The sequence below is a fragment of the Cololabis saira genome, chromosome 7 (assembly GCF_033807715.1).
Source record: "Cololabis saira isolate AMF1-May2022 chromosome 7, fColSai1.1, whole genome shotgun sequence".
Taxonomy (NCBI): domain Eukaryota; kingdom Metazoa; phylum Chordata; class Actinopteri; order Beloniformes; family Belonidae; genus Cololabis; species Cololabis saira.
Window position 1 is genome coordinate 4,104,550 of NC_084593.1, and position 24,345 is coordinate 4,128,894.

Consider the following 24,345-nt stretch of genomic DNA (forward strand, 5'->3'; position numbering starts at 1 on the left):
TCGCCCCTAAGATGTACTTAGTGGGATATCACCTTATTGGCTTTAGAGACCTCATTCACTCCTTTGGTGTTCCAGGAGACGAACCGGATGTTCCTACCAGTCATTTGTGACTTGGAACTGCCGATGTAAAGATACCTGAGCAGAAAAGGAAGGGGTGGGGTGGGGCGGGGTGGGGGGGGGGGGTTGTAGCCACTCACACACACATTCATTCAGGACGAAGACAGACATAAACAAACCTAGTCCCTAAGGAAACGCTAAACACTTGTATCTCCTAAGATACAGAACTACCTGACTTAGTCAGTTATAAACTTCCCCTACAAAACCTCTCTTCCCTCAGTGTAAAATAAATCCGTACAAAACCCCCCAAGAATGTAACAACGTGGCTCGGGGAGGTATGAACTATAACGAGCACACTCATTTATGTGGTGCTGATGGTAATAAATCCACATTTCCTAATAATGCCAATCAGAGCAGTATGGAGGAAATGTAAAATAAAAACAGTCAAAATAAACAAAGACATGTGAACAAACTCGCAACACCACCTAATATGTTAAGCAAGGCATATTAACTGGCAAGAATGCGGTAATAAATTAAAATAAAATTATCGTTAATTGTCCAGAAAGAAAGCAAAAGTCCACGGGTAGGTGTCGGACCACGTTGCTCCACTTACAGATCAGGCACCTCCGGGAGCGGAGGCGGCGCCCACAGTGCACAGAAAATATGCTGCACAGTTCGATCCCTTCATGGTGGCCCCGTCCAATGAGCAGTGGCAGTTGTCAAAAAAATAAAAATAAATAAATAAATAAATAAATAAAATAAAATAAACAAATAAATAAATTTAAAAAAAAAAAAAAAAAAAAAAAAAAATTAAATAAATAAAAAATAAAATAATTCACTTCAGGCAAAGTAATAAGAGTCCAAACCAGACGAAATGTGTGCTACCCAGCACAGGCTCTTCATAACACAGTATGTCAAGTAAAAAGTTAAATATTAATATAAAAGAAAGAAAAAAAAAAAAAAAAAAAAGAAAAAAAAAAAAAAAAAAAAAATTAATAATTAAATAAATAAAAAATAAAAATTAAATAATGCACTTCAGGCAAAGTAATAAGAGTCCAAACCAAACGAAATGCGTGCTACCCAGCACAGGCTCTTCATGACACAGTATGTCAAGTAAAAAGTTAAATATTAATATATAAAAAAAATAAATAAAAAATAAAAATTAAATAATGCACTTCAGGCAAAGTAATAAGAGTCCAAACCAAACGAAATGCGTGCTACCCAGCACAGGCTCTTCATGACACAGTATGTCAAGTGAAAAGTTAAATATTAATATATTAAAAAAAAAAAAAAAAAAAAAAAAAAATTAATAATTAAATAAATAAAAAATAAAAATTAAATAATGCACTTCAGGCAAAGTAATAAGAGTCCAAACCAAACGAAATGCGTGCTACCCAGCACAGGCTCTTCATGACACAGTATGTCAAGTAAAAAGTTAAATATTAATACAAAAGAAAAATAAAAAAATAAAAAAAAAATAAAAAAAAATAAAAAAAAATTAATAATTAAATAAATAAAAAATAAAAATTAAATAATGCACTTCAGGCAAAGTAATAAGAGTCCAAACCAAACGAAATGCGTGCTACCCAGCACAGGCTCTTCATGACACAGTATGTCAAGTAAAAAGTTAAATATTAATATATAAAAAAAATAAATAAAAAATAAAAATTAAATAATGCACTTCAGGCAAAGTAATAAGAGTCCAAACCAAACGAAATGCGTGCTACCCAGCACAGGCTCTTCATGACACAGTATGTCAAGTGAAAAGTTAAATATTAATATTAAAAAAAATAAAAAATAAAAAAAAAAATAAAAAAAAATTAATAATTAAATAAATAAAAAATAAAAATTAAATAATGCACTTCAGGCAAAGTAATAAGAGTCCAAACCAAACGAAATGCGTGCTACCCAGCACAGGCTCTTCATGACATAGTATGTCAAGTAAAAAGTTAAATATTAATATATAAAAAAAATAAATAAAAAATAAAAATTAAATAATGCACTTCAGGCAAAGTAATAAGAGTCCAAACCAAACGAAATGCGTGCTACCCAGCACAGGCTCTCCATGACACAGTATGTCAAGTGAAAAGTTAAATATTAATATTAAAAAAAAAAAAAAAAAAAAAAAAAAAAAAAATATTGAAAAAATTTAAACTTGTTCAAGGCACCCAGGGAGGGATCGTGTCCATAAAGTGTCCATACCAACAAAACAACAACAACAAAAAAAGGTGTGCTACCCATCACAGGTTCTTCATGACACAGCATGTCAAGTTAAGAAAGAAAATTAAATTGAAAAATTGTACAAGGCACCCAGAGGGCACCCCACGCACGGAGGCCCCGGACCGTGCTACAAAATAATGCCCCGTGTAGCAAAAAAGAAGCAAAAAACAAATCAGGTCGTAACAACCAAAGAACGTTCAGTTCAAGCACCGGAGCAGGTGGCCAGCCCGGGCTGCAGCTCCAAGTGAAAAGTGGTGGGGGCTGCGCTAAAAACAAGCCGTTAGCTCCGGGCCAGGCCGATGAGCACGTTAAAAATACTGCTCAAAGTTAATTACCGTGTCTCATGTGGTGTTGCGCCTGTCAGCGATGTATTTCTTGGCTTCCTGAACCGACGAGAGCCGAACCGTGCTCCCGTCCTCCGTGGTGATTCTCAGCCTGGCCGGATACTGTAAAGACGGCTTGAGCCCCAGGTCGTACAGCTGTGACATGACTCCACGATACTCAGTACGGAGCTCAAGCACATCAGCAGGATAGTCCTCATAAAAAGCTATCGGCTTGCCCTCGTAGTGTAGCTGCCCTCTCCTCCGTCTGGCCTCGCGCAGCACCCTCTCCTTGGTCTGGAAACTGTGGAAGCACATAATAACAGTCCGCGGCTTCTCAGTCGACTTAGGCCTGGCAAATGGTATCCTGTGTGCACGTTCCAGCTTTGGTGGTTTGGGAAGAACCTCCTCGCCCATCACTTTTTGCAGCAGGATAGAAAGAAAGGCGGTCGGGCGAGGCCCCTCAGTCGACTCCGGCAGCCCAATAAGCCGGAGGTTTGCCCGGCGGCTCCTCGCCTCGAGGTCCGAAGCTTTGGCCTTTAGCTTAGCCTTGCTAGCCTCTAGCTCCGCACAGGTAGTCTCCAATGCGGCTAGGCGCTCGTCGGTAAAGTTGGCGTTCGTCTCCAGCGAGCCGATGCGTTGACCATGGTCTAATACTGTAGCGTGCACCACGTCAATCTTGGCTTCCAATGAGGCCATGGAAGATTTAAATTCCGACGAAAGGGCCGCCTTGTGGTCCTGTAGCAACGTTGTTAGCGCCGCCATGCTAACGTCGCTAGCCGCGGCTTCTTCCTTTTGTGCATTGTCCTTTCTTGGTCTCAAAGTGGACATTATGCTGAGCAAACAGCAGGTTGTTAAATAACAAGCCCCGTTAAATGTCAGAAGAGCGGGGTTTTAAAGTTTATAAAACGTAGTTGAGGGAGCGAGAGAGAAACGTGACTACTCCTCGTCACCCATACCGGAAGTCTTTTCTTTTCTCAACATTTTGACTTTTTTTTCGAAATTTCGACTTTTTTCTCGACATTTCGACTTTATTCACGAAATTGACTTTTTTCTCGTCATTTCGACTTTTTTCTCGATATTTTCGACTTTTCTCGAAATTTCGACTTTTTTCTCGACATTTTGACTTTTTTCTCGAAATTTCGACTTTTTTCTCGACATTTCGACTTTTTTCTCGAAATTTAGACTTTTTTCCCGAAATTTCGACTTTTTTCTCGACATTTTGACTTTTTTCTCGAAGTGCATAATGAAAAAAAAAATCCCCCCAGTTCTAACTAATATAGAAACATGCAGCATGTGTTGTCTTCATTCTAAGGATTATACGAGACTTTTCATTTTTTGCGGCTCCAGACATATTTGTTTTTTGTGTTTTTGGTCCAATATGGCTCTAAAACATTTGGGTTGCCGACCCCTGATCTTGTACAAAAGCTTTTGTACATTAATACTCTCTCTGGAACCACTTGTATGATAAAACAGTTTATCAAGAGGTGATCACTTCAAAAAATGTCTGTATGAAAACGTCACAAAGGTTTGACTTTTTGGGGAAATTAAAAAAATAAATGTAAGCTCCTCCTGCAGACGTTTCCTTGGCTGTTGTCACTTCAGATCTGATTAGAGGTTCCTGAAGGGAATGTTTTCAGGAGTGGGGTATTAGTATTCCTCCCAGCCCTTGTCCTTTATATCACCTTCACTTCTAGTTCCTGTTTTCCCTCAATATCTCCAGTATTTCTAGGTGTGAGTGACTGCACTCACTCGTACCAGCTCCTTCAGAATGGGTTAAAATAGTGTCTGTAGTGTTAGTGACATTTGAGTATCAGGAAATGTGATGATCTATCGATGGTTACTGGTTACTGGTTCTTCATTTAAAATGCAAACACCTCTCCTCTCCTCCTTTCATCTCCTCCTCTCCCCCTCTCCTCTTTTCCTCGTCTCCTCTCCCCCTCCTCCTCTCCTCCTCCTCTCCTCCTCTCCTCCTCCCCCTCTCCTCTCCTCCTCCAGGACCATGAACACTCTTCTCCTCCACGAGCTCCCTCGTTTCAACGGGCTGGCTCTGCAGATGATGTGGAGTCTGCTGGAAACGTTCATGTGTCTGCACAAAGACCTGGCTGGAGACATGGAGCAGCTGTTCCAGAGCTTCGCCCAGCAGGTACACGCATACATATACACACATATACACACACACACACACACACACACACACACACACACACACACACACACACACACACACACACACACACACACACACACACACACACGAAGGTTACACTGACTCACCAATGGCAGTCGACTCTTCCATCACCCAAAATAATCCAGTTAACGTGGAAAACGGGGTAACATTCAAAACTTTGTACATGCTTAGTCCTCTTTTAAAGTTTAGCGCTTTTCTCCTTCATGGCCGCAAATTTGCAGAGTCGGCAAATTGGCTGAAACTGTTAAGGCTGATTTATGGTTCCGCGTTACACCAACGCAGAGCCTACGCCGTAGGGTACGTGGCGACGCGCACGTACGGTGCGCGTCGCCGCGTACCCTTTGCCGTAGATTGCGCCGTACCCTACGGCGTAGGCTCTGCGTCGATTTAACGCAGAGCCATAAATCAGGTTTTACAGCCAATCAGCGCTGGCCAGTGGTGGACAGTAACGGAGTAAATTTACTTGAGTACTGTACTTAAGTACATATCCAGAGGATTTGTACTTTACTTGAGTATTAGATTTCTTTGGTACTTATTACTCTTACTTGAATACATTTCCAAGACAAATATTTTTACTTTTACTCGAGTAAATTTCTAGGAAGGCTGAAAAGTACTCGTTACTTTCAGGTCTGCTCTTTTTTCTTCTTCCCTAAAATCCTATTGGACACAAGCTGTTTTTGTCAAAGGAGGAGACCTATCACAGTGCACGCTCTCCACTGGGATGTACGTAAAGCGGAAATACGTCAAGCCTCCTCAAAACGATACCGCCAAAGTAGCCTGCGTTTGTCAAGACAGAGCCGCAACAAGTCAAGACAGAGCTGCAACAAGTCAAGACAGAGCTGCAACAAGTCAAGACAGAGTCAACAAGTCAAGACAGAGTCAACAAGTCAAGACAGAGTCAACAAGTCAAGACAGAGTCAACAAGTCAAGACAGAGTCAACAAGTCAAGACAGAGTCAACAAGTCAAGACAGAGTCAACAAGTCAAGACAGAGTCAACAAGTCAAGACAGAGCTGCAACAAGTCAAGACAGAGCTGCAACAAGTCAAGACAGAGCTGCAACAAGTCAAGACAGAGCTGCAACAAGTCAAGACAGAGCTGCAACAAGTCAAGACAGAGCTGCAACAAGTCAAGAAAGAGCCGCAACAAGTCAAGACAGAGCTGCAACAAGTCAAGACAGAGTCAACAAGTCAAGACAGAGTCAACAAGTCAAGACAGAGCTGCAACAAGTCAAGACAGAGTCAACAAGTCAAGACAGAGTCAACAAGTCAAGACAGAGCTGCAACAAGTCAAGACAGAGTCAACAAGTCAAGACAGAGTCAACAAGTCAAGACAGAGCTGCAACAATGGCTACGCCTGCGTCAGGAGAAGAAAGACAATCCGCTGAGTCGTCTGAGTCTCATAATGAGCCGGACTCGGAGCAGGGACTTTCACAAAATCCTTGGCCGTATCTTAACTCAATGTTTGAGTTCGACCGGGTAAAAAACGAGGGCACAGACAAAACACAGACATTTATTTTCAAATGTTTATTGTGTCTGCCGAAGCAGAACTACCTCTCTGCTTTCAACAACTCAACATCGAATTCTCAGAAACAAGAGTTAAAAGATCCTTAAATTAATTTAGAAAAAATATAGTAATTTACTGATGTGGAAAATAAGAAATTTACTCTTACTCTTACTCTTACTTTTACTTAAAGTAAATTTAAAAGCATTTACTTTTGGATACTTAAGTACCTTTAAAAGCAAGTACTTTTCTACTCTTACTCGAGTAATATTTTGACTGAGCTACTTTTACTTGTAACGGAGTAAATTTTGACCAGTAGTATTTGTACTCTTACTCAAGTACTGGGGTCGAGTACTCTGTCCACCTCTGACGCTGGCTCTGAGCCCCGATGCGTTCAGGACAGTTGTAAAGTAAGAATTAGCCTACACTGGCCGCACAATGCACATTTTAATAATACTGTTATTGTTATTATTGAAGTCTTTTTGGAAGGGAAAAAAAGAATATTAGACTGATCTGATGATCTTGTACTGGGTTGATATCAGACATTAAGGTAGCAGATAAAAAAAAAAACGAGCGGCAAAATAAGGCGCAAATATTAAAGTTGTAATGTATCTAGTGTTGTCCATCCACACACACACACACACACACACACACACACACACACACACACACACACACACACACACACACACACACACACACGTTCACAACACTTCCAGAACGATGTGGGGAGAGGGGCGACCATTGGAAACCATTTCATACCATTGGCAGAAACGGTAATGCGTGATCTTCTGTATGGAGTATCTTTGTTTCACTCTCTCCATCCGTCTCCTTGCAGCTCCCTCACAGCTCTCTCCCCCCCAGTGCATTCTGGGAGTGGGCCGACTCTGCCGTCCTGGAAGGAGCGAGGAAGCTGCAGACTCTGTGTGAATGTGTGGAGGAAACGCTGAGCTCTCCGGCCGCCCAGGTTGGAATCAGAACGCCGTTGTTTTCTAGCTTTTCTCTGCGTGTTTGACCAAGAATGTTTGATTTATCGTCTCCCTGCGACTCCGAGACGATGTGTGTTCGTCAAGAACAAACAGGTTTCCTAATAGACTGTAAATGACGCCGGTCATTGGGAGGACGGTGTGTTTGAGCAGCTGCTCCTGTTTTCTTCTCATTGAACAAATCTAATCAAGGAGCTGTACATCAGCGGTCGGCAACGCAAAATGTTTTAGAGCCGTATTGGACCAAAAACACAAATATGTCTGGAGCCGCAAAAAATGAAAAGTCTTGTATCAGCCTTAGAATGAAGGCAACACATGCTGCATGTTTCTATATTAGTTAGAACTGGGGGGAGATTTTTTCTTCATTATGCACTTCGAGAAAAAAGTCGAAATGTCGAGAAAAAAGTCAAAATGTCGAGAAAATAGTCAAAATTTCGAGAATAAAGTTGAAATGTCAAGATTAATGTTGAAGTATAATCTTGAGAAAAAAGTCGAAATGGCGAGAAAAAAGTCAAAATGTTGAGAAAAAAGTCGAAAATGTCGAGTGAAAAGTCGAAATGTCGAGAAAAAAGTTGAAATGTCAAGATTAATGTTGAAGTATAATCTTGAGAAAAAAGTCGAAATGTCGAGAAAAAAGTCAAAATGTTGAGAAAAAAGTCAAAATGTCGAGAAAAAAGTCAAAATGTCGAGATTAAAAAGAAAAGGAAAAAGAAAGAGAAAGAAGAAAAAAGAAAAAAAGAAGAAAAAAAGGTCAAAACATTTTTATTTTTTTTTTCACCTTGTCTGCACATATATTAATGATTGATACCATGACGGTAGAAACCAAAGGTCTATATATGTGCATTATTACTATATTTAATATATATACATATATATACACGCATACATATGCGTACACATACATAAATATACACATACAAACCCAGTGATTTTTTTTTTTTTGGGGGGGGGTGACGACATCCACTGCCAATCCAGGAAGCAGGAACACACGGAGACACACGGAGACACACGTCGAGCACTGGAAATCTGCAACAAAAAACCACAAACAAAACACAAAACCGGCACGGAGCCAACCAAAACACGAGCAGCAATCGACCCAAATCTTGAGATCTGATCACAGTCTAAGCTAAACTACCGCTAACTAACCCCAAAAACTACAGAGCAAGTATGCAGGTGAGCAAGCCTGTGTGTGTGTGTGTGTGTGTGTGTGTGTGTGTGTGTGTGTGTGTGTGTGTGTGTGTGTGTGTGTGTGTGTGTGTGTGTGTGTGTGTGTGTGTGTGTGTGTGTGTGTGTGTGTGTGTGTGTGTGTGTGTGTGTGTGTGTGTGTGTGTGTGTGTGTGTGTGTAATAAACCAAACAAAGCTCTACCTGAAGTGTATCTATAGTGGGGGAGGGGGGGGAGCAACCCCGCCACCCGCGAGACCAGAGGCCGACACGGAAGAGCCCGGAACCCAGGCCACCGGCAACCCCACAGAGGGGAGAAGTAGGAGGGAGGCAACCCACCACCTGCGAGGCCGCTTACAGCTTAAGAAAACTCAAATATCCTATCTCAAAAAATTAGAATATTCTGGGAATCTTAAACTGTAAGCCATTATCAGCAATATTAAAATAATAAAAGGCTTGCAATATTTCAGTTGATTTGTAATGAATCCAGAATGAATGGCATTTTTGCATTACAGAAAATAAAGAACTTTATCACAATATTCTAATTTTCTGACACAGTCCTGTATATCTTGATGCCTTAAAAGTGGGTCAAACTTTTTCAAACCAGCTTTGCAGCTTCCACTAATGGCATCTGTAAAAGCGTAGGATAAATAGTGGCACCTTGCATTGTTTGAGGTTTAAAAATATCCGGCGGGTAAATGTCAGCAGCAGCAGCTGCGTCAGGTCAGTCATCACGGTGTTACGGCTCATTAACGCTGGAGAATGTGCTTCTTCTGGTTCCACAACCTTCTGCGCTGTTTCCGCTCACGTTCAGTATCGGGAAACGAGTTTGATCGAGCTGGAATCAGCGGGATCATTGTGTCATTATTATTATATTATCTATGTGTGCGTGATTTTTCCTTTCCTGGCGGCAGACGTGGCTTCATGTTCCGAGTTTTTGGCCACTAGTATTATTATATACCTTATATAAACCTTATATGTTTGCTCTGATAAGTTTTTCACTCACTAAATTAACACTTTGGTCACTTTTTGTCCTTCCTTTTATATACTTTTAACCTTCATTAAGTCTTTTTGTAAGAAAATATCTCATTGTATTTTGCTGTATTTCTATTATATTCTTTCATGTGTGTTTCTTTCTGTCAGTTTCTGAGCCCATCCTCTCCTCTCCTCTTCGTCTCCTCTCCCCTTCTCCTCCTCCCCTCCTTTCCTCATCTCCTCATCTTCTCCTCCTCGCCTCCTTTCCTCATCTCCTCGTTTCCTCCTCTCCTTGTCTCCTCCTCCCCTCTTCTCCTTCTTTCCTCATCTCCTCTCGTCTCCTCCTCTCCTCGTTTCCTCCTCTCCTTCTTTCCCCCTCTCCTCCTCCCCTCATCTCCTCATCGCCTCCTCCTCGTCTCCTCCTCCCCTTCTTTCCTCGTCTCCTCCTTCCTCCTCCCCTCCTCTCCTCCTCTCCTTCTTTCCTCATGTCCCCCTCTCCTCATCTCCTCATTTCCTCCTCTCCTCGCCTCTTCTCTTCCTTTCCTCATCTGCCCCCCTCCTCCTCATCTCATCTCCTCATCTCCTCTCCCCCTCTCCTCTCCTCCTCCTTTCGTATTATATCCTTTTAACCTTCATTAAGTCATTAACTGAACTCTTTATACCACTTTATTGCCACAAATTGTTGCAGTATTGTTGTCTGTTCTTATGTATTGTTTTTATTGTTTGCTTTTGTTGCACCGTGGATGAGAGGGAAACGGAATTTCATCACTGACAGATGTTTGGTGTGACAAATAAAGTAACCTTGAACCTTGAACCTTTTAGTAACACTTCTTCCCTGTGTGTTTCAGCCTCTGAGTCCGTCCTCTCCTCCTCTCCTCTCCTCTCCTCTCCTCTCCTCTCCTCTCCTCCTCTCCTCCTCTCCTCTCCTCTAACACTTCTCTCCTGTCTTTTCTCCTCCAGCCTCTGAGTCCGTCCTCTCCTCTCCTCCTCTCCTCTCATCTTCTCCTCTCCTCTCCTCTCTTCTCCCCCTCTCCTCTCATCTCCTCTCCTCCTCTCCTCTCTTCTAACACTTCTTCCCTGTGTTTCTCCTCCAGCCCCTAAGCCCGTCCTCCCAGCGGCGGCTGCAGCAGCTGACGGATAAACACGGTTCTGGGAAGATCTTCCAGGTGGTGAGCTCGGTGGTGGGGAGTCGAGATCTGGACCTGAACGTGTCCAAGGGAGAACTGGTGGCCGTCGTTAGTGAGGCCGACACCAGGGGGGACAAGAGGAGGTGGCTGGTGGACGCGGGAGGTGAGGACCGCTGTCCACAACACTAACATCTATATATACTGTATATAACACTTACCATCATAGTCTCAAGAGACAAGAGGAGGTGGCTGGTGGACGCAGGGGGTGAGGACCGCCGTACAGAACACTAACATTTATATATATATATATATATATGTGTATATAACACTTACCATCACAGTCTCAACACTAACATCTTACCATCATAGTCTCAACAGAGCTGCACGAAAACTTTAGATTCATGGAAAACAAGAAACGTTAGTGATTTTGATTGATTGAAATTCTTTATTCAGTCACATCACTCTACAAACATTGAACAAAAACATTATTGAAAAATAGTGACTGAAAAGGCAGAAGCAAAGTGCTGATATTAATGCCTGTCCTACAATAGCAAAACTAAACCAGAAAAACCAGAAAAGTTGGACCAATAAGGTTTACATATATAATAGTAAAGACATTTTATATATATATATATATATATATATATATATATATATATATATATATATATATATATATATATATATATATATATATATATATATATATTTATATATAATATCAAAGAACAGCAGCAAACAGAAATAAATATTAAACTTTGTAGCTTTAAAAGATTGCTTTACAAATCTTTTTTTTATAAACTGATAATGAGCTGCACATTTGTAAATCTAGGTCATTCCATAATTTAACTTCCACAACAGATATAAACGTCTCCTTTTTGTCTCTTTCATAGCTTTTTGTACAACAAATTTACAAACATCACGCAAATTATATTTTGACTCATGTATTGAGAAAAACCGCCGTACACAGACAGGGAGTAACTTTAATTTAGCTTTATACATTATTTGCATTGTCTTTATAATATACCAAATCATAACATTTCATAACATGGGATTTTATAAACAATGGATTTGTATGTTCATAGTTTCCCACCCTATTAATAAAACGTGTGCCTCGTTTTGTAAGAGGACTATTGCATTTACTGTTTACCGGCTATTTTTACTGTTTAGATTGACTTTAAGGGGAGAAAATAAAGATTACGATGATGAAAATGTACAGTGTGAGAATAATCTCCTGCCCAGTGCTGCCATCTAGTGGTCATGTGTGGGTGTTACATGAAGCTGGAGCCCAGATTGAGCTCTAGGGTCCAGAACTGACCTCTGACCCCTTAACCCTGTACTGTCTTTGGGTCAAAATGACCCAATTCTTCTATCCTTCTTTCCTCCTGCCATGCTCTCCCTTTCCTACTTCCTTCCTTCTTTCCTTCTTTTCTCCTTTCTTCCTTACTTCCTTCTTTCCTTCCTTCCTTCTTTTCTCCTTTCCCCTTCCCTTGACCCAAAAACAGCACAAGGGTTAAAAGGTCTCATTTAAAATGATACCAAAGACAATATTGAGAAACATTGACAGAAATCCTGTACATGAGTCTAAACCAGGATATGCAGCAGCTAACTAACTAACTAACTAACTAACTAACTAACTAACTAACTAACTAACTAACTAACTAACTAACTAACTAACTCTAAAATGTAATTTTCTGAAGGGGGTTTTAACTTCATCAGCTGATAATTATGATCCAGCTGCCACTCAGGAAGGTTATCATACCAGAATAGCTGCAACCCACACATTTAATAACCTTCCCGTTGTCATGGTTACTCATCATAACAGTCCAGGGGCCAGAGCCCAAAATTTCACTGGTCAGAACCACTCAAGGTGACAAAACTTACTTATAATTTTTAAAAATATCCATGTCTGTAGATGATATTCTGGTATGATAACCTTCCTGAGTGGCAGCTGGATCAGAGTTATCAGCTCATGAAGTTCAGAAAATTACATTTTAGCTGCTGCTGCATATCCTGGTTTAGACTCATGTTCAGGAAATCTGTCAATGTTTCACTATATTGTCTTTGGTTTCATTTTAAAGGGAACCTTTAAACCATTCATTCAAGCTAAGATGTGATACATTTCCTGGATCCTTATGGTCCTGTGAGTATTCCAGTTTTTGTATTTTGTGTCTCTGTTGTTCCTAGATGACACAGGGATAAAAGATAGTATATCATTTAGGCGAAAATTGTGTAAAAATGTGTGTTGTTTCTAGTTTAAAGAGCTGCAGTGACCTCTATGTTGGTCAGAAAGATTCACATCTTAGCTTGAATTAATGCTTAAAATGATACCAAACACAATATAGTGAAACATTGACAGATTTCCTGAACATGAGTCTAAACCAGGATATGCAGCAACATCTAAAATGTAATTTTCTGAACTTCATGAGCTGATAACTCTGATCCAGCTGCCACTCAGGAAGGTTATCAGACCAGAATATCATCTACAGATATGGATATTTTCAAAGATTATAAGCAGGTTTTGTCACCTTGAGTGGTGCTGATATCTGGTCTGGAACATGGACTAAAACAGTCAGAGTTACAAGCAGAAAATTGGAGGAACTACTGTATAACGTGGGTGAAACTGTGTCTGTGTCCAGGAAAGAGAGGCTACGTTCCCTCCTCAAAGCTGGTCCGTTACCACACGGCGGCGGAGGACCCGCCCCCGTCTCCGCACCTGACCGTCCCGCTGGACGTGACTGGAATGAGAAGACACTCGTACACCCCCGAGAGCCAGCCGCCCCGCGTCGTGAGCCAGCCGTGCTTCCAGGTAAATCACCCCCACTGTGATTCATAAGCCCAACAACATCTGCCGTAACAACAAACCCAAGGAGCCCTGCGCCGCGACGACACTAAATCATCTGTACACCAAACACACAAACGGCAGCCTGGATGGTGTTATTTTTTATGGTATAATACACACAGAGAACTGATTTCAGATTCAGGTGCAGTATTTATATACAGGACTGTCTCAGAAAACTAGAATATTGTGATAAAGTTCTTTATTTTCTGTAATGCAATTAAAAAAACAAAAATCAACTGAAATATTGCAAGCCTTTTATTATTTTAATATTGCTGATTATGGTTTACAGTTTAAGATTAAGATTCTCAGAATATTCTAATTTTTTGAGATAGGATATTTGAGTTTTCTTAAACTGTAAGCCATAATCAGCAATATTAAAATAATAAAAGGCTTGCAATATTTCAGTTGATTTGTAATGAATCCAGAATTTATGACATTTTTGCATTACAGAAAATAAAGGTCTTTATCACAATATTCAAATTTTCTGAGACAGTCCTGTATGTAGAAACTATCTTTGTTACAACGCCTCATTAGAGAGAAAAAAATCCATAATAGTCATATACATAAAAAAATAGACACAATTCAAATAAAAAGTCAAACTAAAATAGTAAGATCGTGTACAAAACCGTTAGTACACGTGATATCTACGGTTGGCGAGACCCGCCATTGCTGAAAATAAAAGTAATGCTGCAAACAGAAACAAACGCCTCTGCAAATAAAATAAACGCTGCAAACAAAAAGAAATGCTGCTGCAAATAAAAGAAACGCTGCAAACAAAAAGAAATGCTGCTGCAAATAAAAGAAACGCTGCAAATATAAAGAAACCCCGCTGCAAATAAAATAAAAAAAACGACGCAAACAAAAAGCCAGAGCGGAAGTGAATTACCGGGGACTATTTTTGCTGATGCACCGGTGTTTTTTACGTGAGAGGAGAAGAAGAAGACGAAGAGGACGTAAGTGAAAAGGAAGAAATAAGAAAAGCGAGGAATAAGAATAAGAATAATAATAATACATTTTATTTATATAGCGCTTTTCAGGGCACTCAAAGACGCTTTACATTATAACAAAACACATAATACAAATTACAATACACAGGACAGTACATAAGGACACAACAAGACAAAGGACATTAATCACACATTAAAAGCTGCTCTGTAAAGGTGAGTTTTGAGATGGGATTTGAATGCTGGGAGGTCTGTACAGTCACGGATGTTTTTGGGGAGGGAGTTCCAGAGGGTGGGAGCAGCGATGGAGAAGGCTCTATCACCCCAGGTCCAACGAACGAGAAAATAAGTGAAATGGTTCGTGTTCAACGTCGCTACGTGTAATTTTTTTCGTCTTCTTCTTCTCCTCTCACATAAAAAACACCGGTGCATCAGCAAAAATAGTCCCCGGTAATTCACTTCTGTTGTGGCTTTTTTATTTGCATGTTTTTTTTTAATTTGCAGCGGCATTTATTATTTTGTTTGCAGCAGAGTTTCTTTATATTTGCAGCATTTCTTTTATTTGCAAAGCGTTTCTTTTATTTGCAGCGTTTCTTTAATTTGCAGAGGCGTTTGTTTCTGTTTGCAACGTTACTTTTATTTTCAGCAATGGCGGGTCTCGGCCACCGTAGATATCTCTTCTGTAATGAGGCTTCACTTCATGCTTATTGCTCGTGTGATTGGTATTCGTGGAGATAAAAGCAGGTTTATCGAATGAACAAGTTTCAGCAGGAGGAGCTGCGACCGTTTCCGCTGTCCCAGCATGCAACAGCACAGAGGACTGGTCTCACACTTTATTACCCGTTATTCACGCAGGTCTGTGGTGGCCCAGTCCGACTCAACCACAGCCAGCAGGCGCTTTCTCTGCCGCGGTGGTCGGCAACCCGCGGCTCCAGAGCCGCATGAGGCTCTTTAGCGCCGCCCTGGTGGCGCCTGGAACTTTAAAACAAATGTATGACCTTTTTTTTCCTTTTTTTCTTCTTTTTTTCTTTTTTTTCTTTTTTTTTTCCTTTTTTTCTTCTTTTTTCTTTTTTTTCTTTTTTTCCTTTTTTTTTCTTCCTTTTTCCTTTTTTAATCTTGACATTTCAACTTTTTTTTCGAAATTTCAACTTTTTTCTCGACATTTTGATTTTCTCAACTTTTCAACTTTTTCTCAACATTTCGACTTTTTTCTCGACATTTCAACTTTTTTCTCAACATTTCGACTTTTTTCTCGACATTTCGACTTTTTTCTCGACATTTAGATTTTCTTTTTTCCTCTTTTTTTTTCCTTTTTTCTCCTTTTTTCTTTTTTTCTTCTTTTTTCTTACTTTTTCCTTTTCTTTTTAATCTCGACATTTCGACTTTTTTCTCAACTTTTCTACTTTTTTCTCAACTTCTCGACTTTTTTCTCAACATTTCGACTTTTTTCTCAACATTTCGACTTTTTTCTCAAAGTGCATAATGAAAAAAAAATCTTCCCCCAGTTATAACTAATATAGAAACATGCAGCATGTGTTGTCTTCATTCTAAGGCTTAAACAAGACTTTTCATTTTTTGCGGCTCCAGACATATTAGTTTTTTGTGTTTTTGGTCCAATATGGCTCTAAAACATTTTGCTCCACCACTCCATCACAAGACCTCCGAGGGCGTCTTAAATCAGGGTGTTTCTCCACCTCAGGCCGCATCCGCGGGTTGAAAATGATCCGGTATCGGAGCCTGAAACCGTGTCGCATCTTCTAAATTAAATGTTTCAGACGCCGTATAAATTGTCCAAACGGCTGAGTGATCGATGGGGCAGGAAGCATCAATCTGCCACCGGTTTTACTAGGAACCCCGCCTTTGTGAGGGCCAGAACAAGTCTGTGTTTTGCTTTATACTCTCACCTGCAACCGTCGTCAGGCGGGACCTGGGGCGAGGGTTAATGACATAGTTTTAGTTATACTAGTACAGTAAGAGTGCGTTATTCAGCCGGCGTTCCCTCGGTGATCGAGAGCGGTGTGTGTGCGTTATTATTAATGGAAAGGTCCATAATTAGCCGTTTAACCTTGTAAGTTGGTTACCGTGTGAAGGGTTGCACTTTAATTTATGCGACGCGGCGCTGCGGGCTGAGATAAAGCTCGTCCATCTGTGCGTGCATGTGTGTGTGAGGGTGTGTGTGTGTGTGTGTGTGTGTGACGGCGTGTTGCTGATTGATTTACATTTGCGACCATGTGAGTGTGATGGGGACGGGTTCAGGGCCAGTAAATTTGTGATGCTTTATGAGTGCGTATATGAGAGATTTAGGTGAGTGTTTGCGTGTGCGGGTCTTTGTATTACTCTGCTGTGTGTGTGTGTGTGTGTGTGTGTGTGTGTGTGTGTGTGTGTGTGTGTGTGTGTGTGTGTGAGACAGAGATATGCCACTGCTGTTAAAATGAGCGATTGCTCCAGTGACCTTATACGGGCGGTTCTCCCTCCCCCTCCCTCCATCCATCCTCCGTGACCCTGAGTCTGCTCGTACTCCAACATAAACACCCGTCCTGCCCCGTCGTTGTGGAGGAAACACAAACCTTCCTCTAACGCAGAAACTGCAGCAGGAAGCTCTTCTGTTTGTGGCAGAGGAGAAAAAAGGGGGAAGACTTGCTGTTGGGCTTTTCAGTTAAAGAAAATCTGTTCACATCTTTCAACACTGAGCTGCTAATGAAGTTGGTAAAAATGACAAGATGTTGCAGAGTTGAGGGAATAACCTGGGAATACTGCTCCTTATAGGTGGATGCATGACTGAATTTGCTCTAACTATACTATATATACTGTATATGTGTGTGTATGTATATATATATATATATATATATATATATATATATATATATATATATATATATATATATACTGTACAGACCAAAAGTTTGGACACACTTCCCCAATGCAATTACAAAAACAAAAATGTCATACATTCTGGATTCATTACAAATCAACTGAAATATTGCAAGCCTTTTATTATTTTAATATCCTATCTAAAAAAAAATAGAATATTTTGGGAATCTTAATCTTAAACTGTAAATCATAATCAGCTGTGCTCACTGCTCAGCACCGTGGAGCTCCATTGTGCTTGTCACAAATGAGAGCAGGTTTACCTGAGCACCTGTGATGGACGTGAAAGGGTGGAGTACGGCAGCATTTCCATGGAGGGACCAACAGATTTTTTTTTTCATTATGCACTTCGAGAAAAAAGTCGAAATATTGAGAAAAAAGTCGAAATGTTGAGATTAAAAAGGAAAGGAAAAAGGAAGAAAAAAAGAGGAAAAAAAGGAAAAAAGACAAAATAAAGGAAAAAAAGAAGAAAAAAGAAGAGAAAAAATAAGAAAAAAAGAATGAAAAAAAAGAATGAAAAAAGGAAAGAAAAAAAGGGAAAAAAAGGTCAAACATTTTTGAAAAAGCTCCAGGAGCCACTAGGGCAGCGCTAAAGAGCCGCGGGTTGCTGCTCCCTGGTTTATACAGTTTTGGGGGGACATCCCATCCGTTGTCTCATTAGGAGCCGCGACGTTGTCAAACATGCACACAAGCACGTAGGGGCCACACAAGATATTGAAAAGAATTTTAAGTTGCAGAAATTGAATTAAGGCAAAATGGACTAGCCTTCCACATCATGTTTTCACTTTGATTTTTGGGGAGTCTATATACTGGGCCCTCTGTAGGCTGAAAACTTTTATTTCCATCAAAACATGTGGCATCCTTTTGTTCCTGAGACATTAAACTGTCCACATCAGTATAGATATCCAACATTCTTTTTCTCACCATTGAAATCTGATGCGTTTTCAAAGTTTCCTTTAATCCTTTTAAGGCTTAATTCTTTAACACCGAGGCCAGATTGGAGAACCATCGTCTCTGCGGAAAAAAAGAAACCCATTTTTATCTCTTCCCGTAACTGATCTCAGGTTCTTGCTGTGTCGCTGTTGGTTTTTGTTTTAACGCAGAGTAAAACACCTGAAAGTGTCATATCTGGGAATGTGCACGCAGAGCTGGTAAATGGTGACAGAACACGTCGCTATGGCAACATGGAAAAAGTCAGTGAAGCGTGCTGTATTTGGATGTATTTATGGTGCTTTTCCACACGTAAACATGATATTCTTGTGATTCCTGACTGGACAGCTTAAAGGAAATCAAGTAAGAGTATGGGGAGAATGAATAATGTGACAGGTAGTGAAATGCAGAAAGTAATATAACAAATACAGCTCGACTCAGATCAGGACGCTCGGAATCAATGGAGCTAACGGCATTTTTCTGTGTTATCAATATTCACTTGCCGTGTTAAATTGTGTCCATCAGTTACCGACTGTTACTCCACCACGTTTTCCTCGTGGTCTGCGCAGTACTCGAGTTGTAAAAAGAATCAGGGGGGATGGTGGATTTTATCATATGGGGACAGATAATTTGTGCTGATTACAAATAATATAATATATTACAAATAATAGCAGTGACCAAAACAGCTGCAGAAATACTGCAGGAATGACATAGCAGCAGTTAAATGCAGCCTTCTGTAAGCTTTAAATATCCACTGGGCTTACATCAAATACATCAAAACACAACAATAAAAAACACTTTTCTGAACTTATCAATATGACTCTGTCCTTCACAGGATAAGTAACATGGATCACTGTAAAAACTCACAATCTTAACAAGAATATTTGTCTTATTTCTAGTTAAAATGTCTCATTTTAGTAAAAAAAAATCTCATTTCACTTAAAACAAGACTCATCACTGGAAAAAACAAAAAAATTTTCACCTGTTTCAAGTAGATTTTCACTTGAAATAAGTAGAAAAATCTGCCAGTGGAACAAGATTTCTTTGCTTGTAATGAGAAGATAAATCTTGTTCCACTGGCAGATTTTTCTACTTATTTCAAGTGAAAATTTACTTGAAACAGGTGAAAATTGTCAAATAACATGTTATTTTTCTGGTAATGACTCTTGTTTTAAGTGAAATTAGATTTTTTTTTACAAAAAATGAGACCTTTTAACTAGAAATAACACAAATATTCTTTAAGATTTTGAGTTTTTGCAGTGGTATCGCGTCAGGCAGCCAATCAGCACAGAGCCTCATTATCATAGCCCCGCCCACTCAGAATCCTGCATAGATAATGAGGTTAGAGAATGGGAAGATAAAGACATGGCTCAGAGGCTGAATTTCTAATTTATTTAGCAAAAACAATCAAAAGCTTCTTTTTAAGACATTCAAGGCCAAGACAAGATTTTTTTGCTTCTAATGAGAAGATAAATCTTGTCCCACTGGCAGATTTTCCTACTAATTTCAAGTGAAAATCTACTTGAAACAGGTGAAAATTGTCAAATAAGTTATTTTTCTGATGTTATTTTTCTGGTGATGACTCTAAATGTTGAAATAGCAGTAAAACCACATTCATTGATGAAATTACATAAGGGATGGAAAGGAGGGATGGCAGTTTTACAGGGGGGATGATTTGGACCGTTTTTATTTCAGGGGGGGATGATTTTGACCGTTTTTATTTCAGGGGGGGGTGATTTGGTCCGTTTTTATTTCAGGGGGGGGATGCCATCCCCCCTCATCCCCCCTCAACTCCAGTACTGGGTCTGCGTCACTCAACCTTTCATATTTCCATCAGAAGCTGCTCACCCTTCGGCCGACGGCAGTCGTCACCTTGGTTTCTGCTCCTGCCTGTCGCCACCTGGCTAAATGCTAATGAAATGCTAATATGTGCAGAGCGTGGGTGCGGCGCCGATGCCGTAGTGGAGAGGTGAGCCGAGGTGAAGGCTCTGTTAATGACACCGGGCGAGCAGCAAGTTTAGCACCGCTCAAGTACTCTGTCATTCCAGCACACGGCTCATTAGGAAGCCTTCGTCCTGCAGGCGTGAGCGCGGTGCGAGAGAACGGGATTCATCATCACATTGATGGAGGATTGAACCTTTTCAGAAAACACTGCATTGACTTCTTGTTGAGAATGTATGTTTGCAGTTTTAGGGCCAATCCCAATACACCCCCTACTTTCTACCACTAGCCCTAAAAATGAAGCCACAAATTTTAGGGCCCTTGTAATCTTCCCTTGTAACTACTCCTACTTTTCAGCACCACCCTTAAATTTTGCTTGCTCCGTCACTGCGTGGTTTACGTTCGGGTACGTAAGCGACTGCGTAGTTACGTTTGCACAAACGTCACACCATATCAGGAAGCCCAGAGATAAAAGCTGTTTTAATTTCAGCTGTAGCGCTGTTAATATGCCACTTTATTAAGTTTTAATATTTTTTCAGGTGTAAAAGTAACCGTTAAGATCCCCAACCTGGGCTCAGTTTATCCAAATAACGCCTGTTAAGAAATTTTACCTGATGTTTTCGGGATGAGAAGAGCCTGCTGGCGATTTATGGTTCCGCGTTAAATCGACGCAGAGCCTACGGCGTAGGGTCAGTGTACGGCGCGTAACCTACGCCGTAGGCTCTGCGTTGGTGTAACGCGGAACCATAAATCAGCCTTTATTCTGGCGAGGTCTGAAAAGACTTCGCAACAACGACCAAGCGAGTGATTAAGTACATCCACTGAGTGAATATTATGAAAGTAAAATATATATTTCTCGCTAGAAACTCATTTTTATGCAGAAACTAACTCAAAATATTGATTTTATTCACTAAAAAATAAGAAATGTCCGCCATGTTTTTTTTTTAAAATTCAGTCTGCAAATGATGATGTAAAGCATTCTGGGAAATTTCATACACACTAGCCCTTGTTATGTCCACTAGCCCTCGTTATTCAATTCAATTCAATTCAATTTTATTTATATAGCGTCTAATACAACAGAGTTGTCTCTAGACGCTTTCCAGAGACCCATACCCAGAACATAAACCCCCGAGCAGTTATTACATAAACAATGGCAGGTAAAAACTCCCATAGTGGGAGAAAAACCTTAAGCCAAACAGTGGCAAGAAAAACTCTCCTTTAGGAGGAAGAAACCTTGAGCAGGACCTGGATCATAAGGGGGGACCCTCCTGCCGAGGGCCAGACTGGGGTCAGGGACGGCAGCAGCACAGCAGGCAGGTGGAAGCAGCAACGGGATGACCGGGGGTGGGGACCGCAGGCCGGCACGCAGCTCCCGAAGCTCCGGCCCAATCAGCAAGTCCCAGGTTGGGGTGCAGGGTCGGGAAAAGACTTATGTCCACTAGCCCTCGTTATGTCCACTAGCCCTCGTTATGTCCACTAGCCCTCGTTATGTCCACTAGCCCTCGTTATGTCCACTAGCCCTAGATCAGGGGTCGGCAACCCGCGGCTCTAGAGCCGCATGCGGCTCTTTAGCGACTGCCCTAGTGGCTTGGCTTATACAAGACTTTTCATTCTTTGCGGCTCCAGACATATTTGTTTTTTGTGTTTTTGGTCCAATATGGCTCTAAAACATTTTGGGTTGCCGACCCCTATCCTAGATGAAAAGAGGAATTGGGACACCACTACCCTCACAGGAACGCGCAAAATTTAGGGGTAGGGATGAAAAGTAGGACTAGGGGGGGATTGGGACTGGGCCTTAGCTTCTGCAAAGCTTTACATCCGCTCACTTTTCTCTGCCTCATCCTTTGTTTGAGGATAAAAGCTGCTTCAGTTGTTGATGCAGCTTTTGCTGGTTGGTTTTTCCAAAACACCTCGGCTGCAGTCCATCCTTACTCTCTGTGTGTGAAGTTATACATCATGAATACATCCTGAATACATCCTGAATACATCCAAAGCGCTCGTCATTTAATTTTTGCAAACTGTCAGTACTTTCCGCCGTCCTTGATTCCCAACAGTTTGCCAGCCCGACTCATTCGCTTCATGAAAGTTCTCTTTTGTGAAGGAAGCAGACTAGTTAATCTAAGGCTGACCGGGCTACTCGGGAGGATCACTGTATGTGTCTTATCTTCTTCTATCTTATCTTATCTTATCTTATCTTATCTTATCCATCCTGCAAACGACCGCTGAAAACAGAAAAGTATTTTTGAAAGTCCGTCCCGTTTTATTTCATTCACTATCAAAACAAATGCAGCGACGGGGACAGGAGTTTTCCGGCAGTACGCGCTGGTGCTCATGGGAAATGTAGTTCTTTCTGGTAAAGCACTACCGCTTTTGTCCAAAGCAGCCAAACTCAACAAAAGCTGAAAGTTACATTGTGCTGCTGTAATGCCCGCAGGAGTTTAACGACTGCTACTTTTGTGTCTTCCAGGTGATGGCCGCCTACGACTTCACTGCGAGAGGAAACCATGAGGTTTCTGTCCGGGCCGGGGAACCCGTCCGTGTCCTGGAGCCGCACGACAAACGAGGGAACCCCGAGTGGAGCCTGGTGGAGAGCCGGGGCGGCCAGAGAGGCTACGTGCCCTCCAACTACCTGGCCATCACGCCCACGGGGCCGGCGCCGGCCGCCGGCTTCTACCCCTACCGCTAAAACTACAAACACCAGATTATCAGCATCTGAAGTCCAGACAGTAATATTTATTAACGACGCTGCAGCTGCTTTTGCAAAGGAAAAGCCGACACGACGCTGAGCTTTAATGATCTTTGTTGCCAGAGTCGTAAGCGCGTTTTCAGAGCAGGTGACGCCACTGTGTGTGCTCACGCTCACGTCTGCTGGGTTTAACAACTGGAACTTTAACATTTATCTTTGCAGCTTTTCCTAAAAAGACCCCTTTTTGGTGCAATTAGGTACATTCGCATTGAGCTTTTTTGTATCTATATTTGAAAGAAAAAAAAAAATCAATCAACTAATCTTTTGTACTCACAAATCAGAAAAGATTCCAGAGATGAAATGACGATGACCCGGATTTAAGATAATTTTCTGGCTTTTTTCACTCAAGATGCCAAACCCGACTGAATGTCGTTTGGCTTTAGCTTTTTTTTTTTAATGGTAGAAAATGACAAATGAATAAATAGCAGGAGCGTGTGCAATATACAACACTGATACATCTGTTTTGGTGGGTGATCTGTGACATACGTGACAACCCAGTCTCATCTGGAGCCACATTTCTTCCAGATATCCAGAACATAGAGGTCGTAGCCATTCCAGGTTTGGTGCAAAACCGTAAGCGATATTTCTGAAACTATGAAATTACTTTCTGTCAAATAGGTCAGTTATGCCATAAGTACGGTGGCCGACGAGGGCCAAACGCGCTGCAAAGGCCTAAAGTACAGAAACAATTCAAATTCACAAACTCAAAACGAGGTACAAAAAGAGGAACGTGGTGCAAATGAAAAAAACCTGCTGCAAAAAACAAAGACAAATGCAGCATCATCAAACGCTGCAAATAGAGAAACGATGCAAAGCACAAAACGATATAAAACAAGAAACCATCTTCAAAAGAAAAACGCTTCATAACCGGTCACTACAAGCGGAAGTGCTGGAAGTGACTGTAACGTTAAAATATAATAAAGACACGTCTCGTAATGTACAACGTTGTACAGTGATATAAACATTGTTTATAAATATAGTCAGATAAAAATCACATTACCGTTCCCGCTGTGTGTTTAAACCATGGATGTAAACACTGTGGTTCAGTCAGCAGCGCCCCCTGCAGGTTTGGAGCACTTCCGGTTGTAGTGACCGGTTATGAAGTGTTTTTCTTTTGAAGATGGTTTCTTGTATACTTAAAACACAAAATGTAGAAATCTGGACTGAAAATGAACATATATATTACATTATTTATTAAGTATTACATTATCAGTTTTGGAAGAAAAAAAAAAGACCCACCTGAAAATGTAATAAATTCCCAATAATGTAATAAGGTATTACATTATCGATAAAAATGTTATTACAATATCAGTCCAGATATTTTATTACATTATTGGTGAAGTTATTAGATTATTGGGTTTTATTACATCTTCGATTGAGTTAAGTGCAAATTTTATTACATTTTCTGGCGTTATTACATTTTCAGGAAATTATTACATTATAGGAAATTATTACATTATAGGAGATTATTACATTATAGGAGATTATTACATTATAGGAGATTATTACATTATAGGGTGCTACAAGCCAGCTG

General features: G+C 40.6%; 1 protein-coding gene across 1 annotated transcript in view; it reads left to right on the forward strand.

Moving 5' to 3' along the window:
* The window catches only part of arhgef37 (Rho guanine nucleotide exchange factor (GEF) 37), a 75,595-nt gene extending 52,104 nt beyond the window's left edge, over positions 1-23,491 (forward strand). Inside the window, exons 12-16 of the mRNA XM_061726106.1 lie at positions 4,596-4,743; positions 7,128-7,256; positions 10,508-10,703; positions 13,180-13,349; positions 22,533-23,491. Coding sequence (XP_061582090.1) covers positions 4,596-4,743; positions 7,128-7,256; positions 10,508-10,703; positions 13,180-13,349; positions 22,533-22,751 — 862 coding nt within the window. The 3' untranslated portion in view covers positions 22,752-23,491. The remainder of the gene's footprint in view (positions 1-4,595; positions 4,744-7,127; positions 7,257-10,507; positions 10,704-13,179; positions 13,350-22,532) is intronic.
* Positions 23,492-24,345: the final 854 nt, after the last annotated feature.